The 13,131-nt window shown below is 40.8% G+C and overlaps 1 protein-coding gene and 1 non-coding gene across 2 annotated transcripts in view; one reads left to right on the top strand and one right to left on the bottom strand.

Moving 5' to 3' along the window:
* LOC101358792 (DNA-binding protein RFX2-like) overlaps positions 1–13,131 on the bottom strand; it is a 55,253-nt gene that overhangs the window by 3,691 nt on the left and 38,431 nt on the right. The window contains exons 11-12 of the mRNA XM_023741387.1: positions 3,715–3,846; positions 1,390–1,515 (exon numbers count right to left, since the gene is read on the bottom strand). Of these exons, the coding sequence (XP_023597155.1) occupies positions 1,390–1,515; positions 3,715–3,846 (258 nt within the window). The remainder of the gene's footprint in view (positions 1–1,389; positions 1,516–3,714; positions 3,847–13,131) is intronic.
* On the top strand, positions 8,632–8,713 carry TRNAS-UGA (transfer RNA serine (anticodon UGA)). Its single transcript has one exon. It is a non-coding gene; the product is annotated as a tRNA-Ser (tRNA).

A 13,131-nucleotide genomic window follows, 5' to 3' on the forward strand; every position in this document is an offset into this window, starting at 1 on the left:
GGTCATCCAACCAAATGTGGAAATTATTGAACAATATCATTAATATCACATGCAAGTAAAATTTTGCTGAAGATCATTCAAAAGCAGCTGCAACAGTATATCGACAGGGAACTGCCAGAAATTCAGGCCGGATTCAGAAGAGGATGTGGAACCAGGGATATCATTGCTGATGTCAGATGGATCCTGGCTGAAGGCAGAGAATACCAAAAAGATGTTTACCTGTGTTTTTTGACTATGCAAAGGCATTCAACTGTGTGGATCATAACAAATTAAGGATAACATTACAAAGAATGGGAATTCCAGAACACTTAATTGTGCTCATGAGGACCTGTACATAGATCAAGAGGCAGTCATTCAAACAGAACAAGGAGATACTGCGTAGTTTAAAGTCATAAAAGGTGTGCGTCAGGGTTGTAGCCTTTCACCATACTTATTCAATCTGTATGCTGAGCAAATAATCTGAGAAGCTGAACTATATGAAGAAGAACGGGGCATCAGGATTGGAGAAAGACTTATTAACAACCTGTGTTAAGCAGATGACACAACCTTGCTTGCTGAAAGTGAAGAGGACTTGAAGCACTTACTGATGAAGATCAAAGACCACAGGCTTCAGTATGGATTACACCTCAACATAAGGAAAACAAAAGTCCTCAAAACTGGACCAATAAGCAACATCATGATAAACAGAGAAAAAATTGAAATTGTCAAGGATTTCATTTTATTTGGATCTACACAATCAACACCTATGGAAGCAGCAATCAAGAAATCAAAAGACGCATTGCATTGGGCAAATCTGCTGCAAAAGACCTCTTTAAAGTTTTGAAGAGCAAAGACGTCACCTTGAAGACTAACGTGCGCCTGACCCAAGCCATGGTATTTACAATCGCATCATATGCATATGAAGAAAAATTGATGCCTTTAAATTGTGGTGTTGGCAAAGAATATTGAATATACCATGGACTGCCAAAAGAACGAATCAATCTGTCTTGGAAGAAGTGCAGCCAGAATGCTCCTTAGAAGCACGGATGGCGGGACTATGTCTTACATACTTTGGACATGTTATCAGGAGGGATCAGTCCCTGGAGAAGGACATCATGCTTGGTAAAGTAGAGGGTCAGCGAAGAGGAAGACCTTCAACGAGATGGATTGACACAGTGGCTGCAACAATGGGCTCAAGCATAACAACAATTGTGCGCCTGGCGCAGGACCAGACAGTGCTTAATTCTGTAGTACACAGGGTCGCTGTGAGTCGGAACTGACTCGACAGCACCTAACAACAACAGGGTGGGGCCCAAGAATTTGCATTTCTAACAGGTGTCCAGGTTATACTGATGTTAGTTTGGGGACCAAATTTCAGAACCTCTGTGGGATAGATTTGACTCATTTTGCCCGAGACTGTTGTAGCTTTGAGAAGGTCTCTCATCTGTTCTCGGATGGGCTTGCATTTTCGCAGGTGCGTCTCCTTGAGTGTTTGTATTAGGTTCTTTAGCCACATATTAATGCCTCTAGAAAGTACTGCAGGGAAGCAGGGAAAGTGTGATTGTCACATAGCAGTGTTGGGTGTCAAAGCTGGATGAATACCTGTGGTGGGACAGATGGCTTTTGTGTGGCCTTTCCATGGTCTTTGTAACTCCCACCCAAGTGATGGGTGGGACTGTGCAGATAAGGTAATTGTGACCCTCCAAGGGAACTGGTCAATTTTCCCATTCCACTAGGCTTAAAAAGAGAGCCAATTCCAGAGCAAAGAGAGGATCCTACCACCACCCAGGAAGAACAGCCAGGAGTGGAAAGCATGTCCTTTCGACCCAGATCCCTGCTCTGAGAAGCTTCTGGAACCAGGAGGCACAGAGAGCTCAAGAAGCGGTTGCAGAGAATGATGGCAGGAGATGGTGTGGTGCTAGAAAGCTGAGTGCGTTTGGGCAGGAGGCTTGCTGGCAGAGTGGAGTACCTCTGGGCACTTACTGGTAGAGCTAAAAGAGCTTTATAACAGTTGGCCGAGGAGGGCAGAGGCTGAGGGCCACGGACATGTGCCTGTGAGCATGGCCGGGAAGAGGCTGTCCTGATGGAAGAACTGTATCCTGAGTGTTCCTGAACCTGAATTGTAACCTGTTACTTCCCTAACAAACCCCATAATCTTGAGTATTTTCTGTGAATTGTGTGTGGCCATTGCAATGAATTATGGAACCCAGGAGAGACGTAGAAAGCGCCGTGGGAGGGACAGTTCGTGTCAGAATTAGTAAAGGTGGCAGACAGCAGGCATATCTGACCTCCCCCTCATAGGAATCACCCTTGGGCTGTTGGTCTTTATTCTCCTTCACCCTTGTGAAGTTAGAAGAGGTCAGACAACACCCCATGCTGTTTTCACAATACCTATGTCAGGCTTGGTCTGCTTCTGCAGCAGTGGGAACCACTGACTGTTCTTAGCATGTCTAGATGGAAATCAAGGCAAAGGATGAGAAAGAACAAGCTGTAGATGAATGCATATGTTTTACAAGATTCTCAAAAAAAAAAAAAAAACTTTCTGAGTTTCAGTAAATAAGAGCGCTTTTACTCCGAGGGTCTGAGGTTCAATCTCCTATCTCCCCGCACAAAAGTTATTTCTACCACCAGGTAGAAAGCTATCAACTCTGCTTGCTCCTGGAGACACTTGTCCCTGCACTTGCAGCTGACTTTTCTGCTACTCACATACTGCTTTTGTCCCAAAGGGAGTCTGAAGAGCAGACTGTGAGAGAGAAAGTCAGAGTTGCCATACAATCCAAGAGCCCTTCATTCAACATTTCATTAATCATCAACCCTGTCCTCTGTTCTATTCCAGGGATAAGGGCATGTTGAGTGGCTCCCACAATCATCAGCGTCACAGTGCTTGAGGCTTTAACTAGCAGAGGTCTTAGGATGGAGTGGAAGGGGCTTATTTGAGACTGAAGAGGGAAGGTATCGACACACAGGTGGTTTTGAAGAGTGAGAAAGCTGGAGGGTGCACTCAGAAATGCACAGACATGGGTGAATTAACCAGTAAGTACCATATGAGCAAGGTACATATGGTCTTAGTTGTATTTACTTGCTAATCTGTGGTGAGCAATTTTACATGAGTTTCACCACATCTTTGACATGGTGGGTGGGGTCAGGTGAAATTGTCCACTGCAGGTTGGTGGGAAGGCACAATTGGGCCCGTGTGTACCTTGCTTATTGGGTAATCCAGCCGTGTGCCACATAGATTGACTGGTGTGGATGGTGATGCTTTCACGAAGTTAGTAAGTAGAGGAGGAAAAGCAGGATTTCTGCTTGTTTGTTTTTATTTGTGAGAAGTGGAGCAGGATCTAGAAGTGGATGAAAATAATTTCTGTTTTGGAAAAGAATTTAAGATCCTTATGGAATAGCCTCATGAAAATGATAAACATTAAGATCCATGGATCTAGAACCCCACAGAGAACTCTGATCTAGAGATTTTTATTTTTTATGTGTCTGTGGAAGAAAGTGCCCCAAAGAATGGATAGAGTGAGAACTGAAAAATGACCTTGGAATTTGGGGATGGGAACTCATTAATGAAATTTGTGAAAAACAAAGGAACTTGCTGTAGGCTCATCTTGTACCCTGGATTCTGTGTATTCTGGTTACCACTGGTTATCATTATGGCCATAAAACTTCCTTAGAAAACCCATTTCCTCCTAACAGATTCCTAATAAATGTTATTTTCCAGTTTCCCTCTGCCCTTACAGGGCTGTTTCCAGGTAAACATGAATCCCATGGAGTCCTCTTTGAACCTCAGAAGACTTCCAGTGGTCAGGAAGGACTTCTCAGACTCAGAAGCAAGCCCAGAGGAAGGATCCTTAGACTGGTAAACTAATACTGGGGAACAGAAAAGTAACAGGTATCACTAAGAAAGAGCACTAGGCAGGTGTTACAACCAAAGGTGTGTGAAGAGTGGGCAGGGTTGTGTAATGAACACTTATGTGATAGGATTCTCCTGAGGATTTAAACATTTAACTCGGGAGACAGAAAACACACATGCCCAATGTCTAAGTTTCTTAGTGCTGCTATAACAGAAATACCACAAGTGGGTGGCTTTAACAAACAGAAATTTATTTTCTCACAGTTTAGGAGGCTAGAAGTCCAAATTCAGGACACTGGCTCTAGTGGAAGGCTCTCTGTCCTCTCTAGGGGAAAATCCTTGTCTTGGCTTCTCTAGTGTTCTTCTCATTGTTTCTTGGAGGTTTCCATGTGGCATCTATCTTTTTCACATTCCTGCTTGGTTTCTTCTGTGCCTAAGCTGCTCTTTTTATATCTCAAAAGAAATTGGTTTAAAACACATCCTGCACTGATATGACCTCATTAACATACAAAGAAAACCTTATTCCCAAATGGAATTACATTCATAGGTATAAACCAAACCAAACCAGTTGCCGTCAAGTCAATTCCAGCTCATAGCAACGCTATAGGACAGAGTAGAACTGCCCAGTAGGGTTTCCAAGGAGCACCTGTGGATTCAAACTGCCGACCTGTTGGTTAGCAGCCAAACTCTTAACCACTATGCCACCAAGGTTCCCTTCATAGGAATAGGGGTTAGGATTTACACAACACATATTTTGGGGGGGTCACAACTCAATCTACAATACCCAATAGATTGAGAAACTCCAAAATATATGAAATGCATAATCTTACGTATCTGAGTCCTCAGGGAAGATGAAAGGCAATTGGGTGCTGGTGGTGCAGCAGTTAAAAGCTTGGCTGCTAACCTTTGCAGTTCAAATCTACCAGCCGCTCCTTAGAAATTGTTCTACTGTGTCCTATAGGGTTGCTATCAGTCAAAATCGACTCAGCGGTGACGGGTTTGGTTTTTTGTTTGGCGTTTAGATGAAGACTCAAAGCGGTGTGTTGGGAATGTGATTTGAAGGTAAATTGATTAATACCATGTTCTTAAGATTGCAAAGGCATTTTCATGCATGAACTTCTTTGACCTTTACAAAAAGCATTATACAAATTTACAGCTCACCTCACTTTACAGGTATAATGTGAGAGGTTCAATGATATCTATCAAATTGCTGTGTGTCACAAACCTAACAGTGGAGTGGAGATGAGGCATAAACCTGAATTATCTAATGGCAATCTTGAGTATTTTCTCTTAATATGCTACACACACACACATACACAGACGTATATACAAGAAATATATATATACATACATATACCCTAATTAGTGGATCATTCCTATGTCAGATCCTGTCTTAGATGGCAAGATGCAAAATTCAAAATAGGGACTCAACAAGTCTTGTATAACATATTAGTTACTACATTGTCAATTTATGTCAGTTTCTGTCATTTTTTCCAGTGAGAAGTCAGTGAGAAAAGTCACCTTTCTTCCTTCTTCTCTGCCCCATTTGCCACTGAGTCTGAATAATCTGTGAGCCCTGAGTAGTGTGACAGTAAAGCTTCATCCCTTTCCAGTCTAAACAAGCAGTCCATACGGCCATCCCACAGGGAATAATGTCCTACCTTTCTTCCATACAAAGAGGCCCTAAGTCTAAACATCTCTGTTGAGCTATAGGATGGCACAGGTGCTCCATTTTTTCTCCCTTTTGTAAATGCAAAGTCCTTAGGTGTGGGTGGCCAAGCAGTCCCATTAGTAAAAATATTGTGCAAAAATCTTCCCAGGGCACTGAAATTTTATAATGAAGTGTCTGGGTATGGGTCTTTTTTATTCATTTTGTTTGGTGGTTTTGAGGCACTCTTGTGCAGAGACTGGCTAGCTATTCACAAACTGGTTCATCTTTTTCCTGGGTACCAAGTAGACTACTACATTTCCCAGACTCCCTTGGAGTTGGATGTGGCCATGTGACTGAGTGCTCAATGGAATGTGAATAGAAGGGATCTGCATCTCTTCCAGGGCTGAATCAGAAACACCTTTTTTGGCTAGCCCTCCAAGTTCTTTCTCCACCTGTTGTCTTAATGCAGATAAGCAGGCAAACTTGGAAACCAGGCATTAGAGATGGTGAGCCACACATTAAGAGAAGCTGGGTCCCTAAACCATTGCTTGCAGGAATGCACCCATTGATCACATGTGATCACATAATGGCCAAATCTATGCTTTATGTGAATAAAAGATAAATTTCTTTTGTGCTTACGTCATTATGTATTTGACGTTTGTTGTTTTGGTTTTTTTTAATAGCAATTAGCACTACCTTAATTAACCTTTTAATCTGTAAATTCATGGCCCTCAATTCTAGGAAATTAAAAAAAAAAAATTCTTCGATAATTTTACTCAAAGGCAATAGGTGTGGCCCAATCATCTTAATATGGCCTCCAATTAAACTCCCACCTCACACTGTGTTGATTTACCTTCCATGCATGTGAGCAATAAGGAGAAATGATGTTTGAAATGCATGGACCCTGAAATCTTATAGCTCATATATGAAGAAACTTCAAGGTTCTCCCAAATTTAGCAACCATTCAAAAAATATGTTCAGTACTACCAACAATGAGTTGTGAGGCTGAAAGAAACTTCTCTGAAGTATTTTTTTTTAAAAAACCACTCAACCATGTTAGAAGAAAGCCTGAATTATCTACTTCTGTCTGTAGAAGGAAACCCTGGTGGCTTAGTTGTTAAGTGCTATGACTAATAACCATAAAGGTTGGTAGTTTGACTCTACCAGGTGCTCCTTAGAAACCCTATGCCCTATAGGGTTGCTGTGAGTTGGAATCTACTCTACGGCAATAGGCTTGGTTTTCTCTGTAGAAACTCATAGTGACCATATAGTGTATTTGGAATCAACTCAATGGCAATAGATTTTTTGGGGGGGTTTGCTCTATAGAAAATAATATTACACAATTGTTTTCACATGAAAGCTGATCAAAGCTAATGCAGTGGAGGCACATGAAAGACAGGAAAGACATGTGATAATGGAGTTAGGCTGCAGCAGCAAGCCAAGGAACACCTGGGGCTCCCAGAGCTGAGAGAGGAAAGAAAGGTTCTTCTTCTAAAGCCTTCAGAGAGAACATGGCTCTGTCAACATTCTGAGTTCCGACTACTAGCCTCCAGAACTGAGACAATAAACTTATATTGTTTAAAGCCCTCCCTCCAAAATACAGCCAAATAATGTAGGAAAAAAGTATTATAGAGGTGTATCAGTAATTTAAATTTTAAATTATGTTGTTTGTGGTGTTTGTAATATTTATCACCTTTTTAAGATTTGTCATTTGTTGTGATTTCCATTCTAAATAATTTTATATCTAATTTTGTAGTCATACTTTTGTATTTTTTGCCTTAAAGATAACCTAAATAGTGTACAGTGAAACCTGTGAGAGCCGGAACTGGACAGGACTGCTTTCCTTTTCTGCGTCTCGAAAGTTTTTCGCTTTTGACAAGGTGCAGTCCTACTACGTTTCTTATGCTTTCTATTAGTGGATAATATTTGCGTTTTCCTTCTCTGACAAGTTTCTGCCTTATAGTGGTTCCAGCTTTCACAAGATTTACTGTATAAGCTTTGTTGTTGTTGTTAGTTGCCGTCAATTCAATTCTGACTCATGGTGACCCCATATGTACAGAGTAGAACTGCTCCATAGGGTTTTCAAGGCCATGACCTTTTGGAGGCAGATCACCAGGCCTGTCTTTGAAGGGCCTCTTGGTGAGTTCAAACCCCAACCTTCTGGCTAGTAGCAGAGAGCTTAACTGTTTGCACCACCCAGGGACTCCACTTGTATAAGCTTTAGGTCCCATAAAACCTGGATCTGCCCCTGCCATTGAATTAAAAACAAAACAAAAAAACACCTATTTTTTGGTGGTGTACCCTATGTTTAAGCTCCTTCAACTGGATGAATTACTGAAAAACAAAAAAAGTAGCTTTTCTCATAGACCCAATACCCACTTTGCCACACAGGAAACAGCCCTTCCTTCACCACTGGAACTCTTTCTTTCCTCCTAGGTCTCCCTCTAAGGTGTTTTCTCTAGGGTTAGGAAAAAATACAAGAAATAGTTTATGTTTTGGATGGTATGCTTGAGCATACGGTTACCAACATTATTTTTTGAGATTGAGAATTTAAAATATATGAAGGAAAATATAGAGTCTTCTCTGTCTTTAAAATGTGTGAAGCCCACCCAAATTTCACCGTTTAGGCTTCCAGGGTCACATCGCCTTTATTCTTTCACTGTCTCTTTAGAGGCAGTGCTCTCCCATTCACACTCAGGTTTAGGAGTCTAGGCAGAAAAAGAGCTTACTAAACAGACTGCTGTCTAGGCTCAGAATAATTTTTCCCACGAATCAGAGGCAGGCACGACCGAGCAGCCTGTTTTACTGTGTAAGAATTGAGAATAAACAGGCAAGAAGATGAGTTCCAGTGAAGCCTCTTGGAGAGGGCTCCTGCCAGGGCAGCACAAATCTAGTGCTGAACATCTGATTCTCAATAGTTTAGAACTTGGCAAAGAAAAACTTGGGGAAGCTGGCAAGGAATTTTGTCGTTTTCCTTTACCTGATAGTCCTCCATCCCAGGACATTGTGTTTTTCTCATGTTTTGTATTTTTCAGATCTTTTAACCTATTACTTTTAGATTATTTTGCAAAGCCCAAAATATTGTGACCTTGAATCAAAACATCATGAATGATATGATATATATATATATTACAGCCTAGTAAACTCGTCTGCTGTGATGGCCGAGTGGTTAAGGCGTTGGACTTGAAATCCAATGGGGTTTTCCTGCGTAGGTTCGAATCCTACTCACAGCGGCTTTGGTTTTCTGGCTTAGGCTATTGTCAGCAATCATTATTAGCCGGCTGCCACTAATTGATGTGACTGGAGAGGAAACTCCTGCCCAGGTACTGGTCAAACTGTGACTCCCTTAGCAAATTAATCCCCTTAGACAACGACTTGACGGTTAATTTGAATTCAGGCATTCTCCGAATTTTGACTTTCTTGCTGAAGAAGAAAACTCCCAAAGCTAAGGTACTCCAAACTTGAAGTGATTTGTTCTCTTTGACAATTCCTTAACTACAATCCAGGGAGAAAAAAGTCTGAAATGACTTGTTTTTAGAGAACTTGGGCCGGGCCCAATTATCACCAACTACTCCAGTCAATAGTTTTTCGAGTGCCTCATCTGAGAAGACTTCAACATCTCACGCATTCGGGGTATAATACCAATTTCCAAAAATCTCGGAGAAGCTGGTGAAGGAAAACAGCATAGTGACCTAAAATGAGGGCAGGCTTTGGAATGACACTATGTACACTTCTTAGGTTATTCCAATACCATTTAAACTGTTGTGAGCATAGAAAAAGATCAGTGCCCCTATCCTTTATAAGTCGGAAGCCCTGGTGGTGTAGTGATTAAACGTTCGGTTGCTAACCAAGAGGTCGGCAGTTCGGTTTTGGTTTTTATACATTACAAGGTGCTAATATAACCTTGAGGAGACCTGGTTGCGCAGTGGTTAAAGCGCTAGGCTGCTAGCCTAAAGATCAGCAGTTTGAACTCACCAGGCGCTCCACGGGAGAAAGATGTAGCACTCTGCATCTGGTAAAGATCTACAGCCTTGGAAACCTTACAGGGGCAGTTCCACCCTGCCCTATAGGGACACCATGAATCGAACTGATGGCAGTGTGATTAGTATAACCTTAACTCCAAAATCTTCCAAAGCTGAATAAAAAGGGTACCAAAAACGGATCTCACTCACGCGTATTGTTGTTAAAACTATTAATGTAGTGTTGGCATGTTAAAATGAACATCTTGACATAAGCAAACAGGACTTTTCCAGGAACACAAGAAAGATTCATCATCAGAAAAAAATCTATTATAAAAGTGTATTAATAGCTTGGACCCTTGGTGGTGCAGTGGTTAAGCGCTTGGCTGCTAACCAACAGGTCAGCAGTTCGAACCCACTAGCCGCTCCTTGGAAACCCTACGAGGCAGTTCTGCTCTGTCCTACAGGGTCGCTATGAGTTGGAATCGACTTGATGGCAATGGGTTTGGTTTGGTTTTTTTATTAATAGCTTACAGGCTAAAACAAAATGATCTCAGTAGGTCAAAAGGGACTTAGAAAAAACCAAAATCCTACTCAGATTTCTTATTTATATACTAGTAGTATCTGTGAAATAACCCACATTTAACTGACTGGCTGCATACCACCACCCTCTTCCTTCCCTCTATAAAACATACTGCAGCACCTGAAATGCCCATGCTGTGCCTTCACACCCCAATTCCTGTTCCCACAAGTTTAGCTGTATGCCTACCATGAGTTTATCATGTTTTTTCAAATTCTTACAGAATGTAGACTTACTGGATGTATCGAAACTGGACGAATCCCTGAATTTATTGCTCTGAGAAAATCTTCAAACCATGAACCAAAATTATCCCCAGAAGTCATCTATTGTTTAGCTAAATTAGTAAAGAATGTTTGCCATGAACGTTGTGCTCTTTTAAAGAATTATCTCTATGAGACCAAATTGTCACCAGTAACTCCCAAAGTATAGATGAGAAATTTAGCGGGTAGTGAGTCTAAGGCAATGGTGGTGAAACTATATGGGTAGAGATAGCAAAAACGGTGACACAACGTGAACAATGTAACCAATGTCATGTATGTTCTGCTGTGTATATTTTCATCAAAATTAAAATAAAAATAATAATCCTTTGGCCAAAGAATCAATATACAGACAGAAAGAATCTTAATATCCTCTAGCAAACAAATTTAGAAACTGGAAACCAGGCTTCTGGATCGTAGCTGGAATGAGTTTAACATGACAATTAAAAAGCAATCCTTGGAAACAGGTGGTTATATTCCAGAGGAGATAACATTAAACCTTTGAAGTCTAAGCTCTTTAGTGGATCCTCTTGAATTTTCATGTAAGACATTTATACCATTTGCAAATAAAAACTGGTCTCTCCTAACTCAATTTTTGTACTTTTTATTTTTCTCCCTTTCATTGTTCTCATACTTGACTAGACTTGACTGCAGATTCATTCCTCAAGCATAATGCTGGCTTTGGATTTATATAAATGATCTCAATTCTATTAAGGTAACATTTACTTTTTAGTTTAAGGATATAATTGAAGCCTTATTCTCCCACCTGACTGAGATCAGCTTTTGGTTGTTTTTTGTTTTTTAACCCTTTCATAATTGAATTATTTTATCTTTGTAATTTTTTGGTGATGTAATGTTTTTTCACTAATGGCATGCATGCTGAATCATTGAATGTTGGTAATTCTTTGTTATGTAAGATGGATTTTTATTATTAAGTGGTACACATATGTACCCATGGACTCCAAAGGTAGCATAGGTGGAATGAGGAAGGGCAAGAATCATTTTATCTCAGCAATTTTACTTTATTGAGTGAAACTTTTGAAAACATGGGGTAACACAAAATGGCACCCTGCACTGGCTGCACATAATTGTTCAAGTCTGCTGCTTCTTAGTGCTGCATTCTCTGCATCGCCTTCTAGTTTCCTTGACAGGTAAATGCCTTCCAGCCTGTCAGAGCCAGACATCATTTGGCACCCCGCTGACTCCTGGCTCGTTCCTGACAAGAAAGAACGGTCTTCCTCTTGTTTTGACTTCTCGGCCCACAGTAAGCTGCTGTCGTGGGAGAATTACTACCGCAATAAACTACTTCTTATTGAAAAACAACTACTTACCGCTCATAAACCAGAAGATAGGTCCTTGATGATTGCACGAAACATACATGCAGTATGTCAAGGATGTTACAATGTGTGTTTACACTGTATTGCTCCTGAAAATAAGTTATTCATTTGAATATTATCTAATCCTGAAAACCAAACTTTCCCAATAACACACAGGAGACCATAAGTATACTTACAAGGTTTATCTCACTGTTCAGAAGCCTGAGAGGCAAAAAATGTAAGTGGTACTTATAGGTACCATTGATCAAAAAGTACATCAAGGACACGTGCATATGCTGTATTGCACCTGAAAATAACTTATTCACTTGAATATTACCTAACCCTGAAAACCGTACCTTCCAAACAATACACAGGAAGCAGTAAATATACTTACAAGCCTTATCTCATCATACAGAAGACCAAAGAGCAAAAGTTTTATACAATCACTCCTCCAGGATGCGCCATCTCATACAATAACCTCTTAAGCCAGCAATATGGCACTGACGAACTTCCTTCTGTTTTATGCAGTTATGCAACTCCCCGCCCCATGCCAACACATACTATAAGTGGTAAAAAAAAAAAAAAGTCCCCAGAAACCCCAGAGGTGAAAAATGTAAGTGGTATCTATATGTACCAGTAGGGGTGAAAGGGTTTAAGAGTAAAAATGGGGATCCAAAAATAATACTACCTTAAATATTTTAACTGGAAACATTCACCAATCTTTTGAAAAAGGGAGAGGGCATTCCCACTGATTGGAGTTTTTTGTTGCATTAAACACACTTAGAATGTTTCTTATACAGATTCCAGTTTCCATTTATTTAAATGGAGTTAGAACTTCAAAATGTTTTGAATCTGCATAAAGAATCATCTTAGACTTTTACATTTCCCCCTTATTTGTTCATGGTGATATTGGGTTTCATTAATAATTGCCACATCTTTATGCAATCTTTGCAGCTTTTAGAGTCAAGGTTAAGTTACCTCCCTTGGGACATTTTTGTCCTGTTTTGTGCTCTGCAACAATTTATTTAGTCCTGTACTGGAATGACAGGGAAGCACACGTTATTCCAAAGCTTGTACTCATTCTGGGACCAGCTGTGGCCTCTTCCTCATCAATGCCTCTGGGTTCCATTCCTCTTGCTGTTATTGTTACGTGCCATCTAGTCAATTCCAATTCATAGCAACCCCATGTGACCGAGTAGAACTGTCCCATAGGGTTTCCTGGTCTGTAATCTTTACGGAAGCAGAGAGCCAGGCCTTTCTCCCGCAGAGCCACTAGGTGAGTTCGAACCGCCAACCTTTCAGTTACCAGCCAAGTACTCCTTTCTAGCCTCCTAAACTGTGAAAAAAAATAAACTGCATTTGTTAAAGCTGCCCACTTGCAGTATTTCTGTTACAGCAGCACTAGGAAACTAAAACAGTCTTATACAAGACAACTGTTTAAGGCACATCCCATCAGATGTTGCTCATGTGGAAACCCAGGAGCCTCCAGAAAAGTTGACTGGACCCCAAGGTTGTACAGTAGGCCCTGCCCCAGGGGTG

The sequence above is a fragment of the Trichechus manatus genome, unplaced genomic scaffold (genome assembly GCF_000243295.1).
Source record: "Trichechus manatus latirostris isolate Lorelei unplaced genomic scaffold, TriManLat1.0 scaffold00180, whole genome shotgun sequence".
Taxonomy (NCBI): domain Eukaryota; kingdom Metazoa; phylum Chordata; class Mammalia; order Sirenia; family Trichechidae; genus Trichechus; species Trichechus manatus.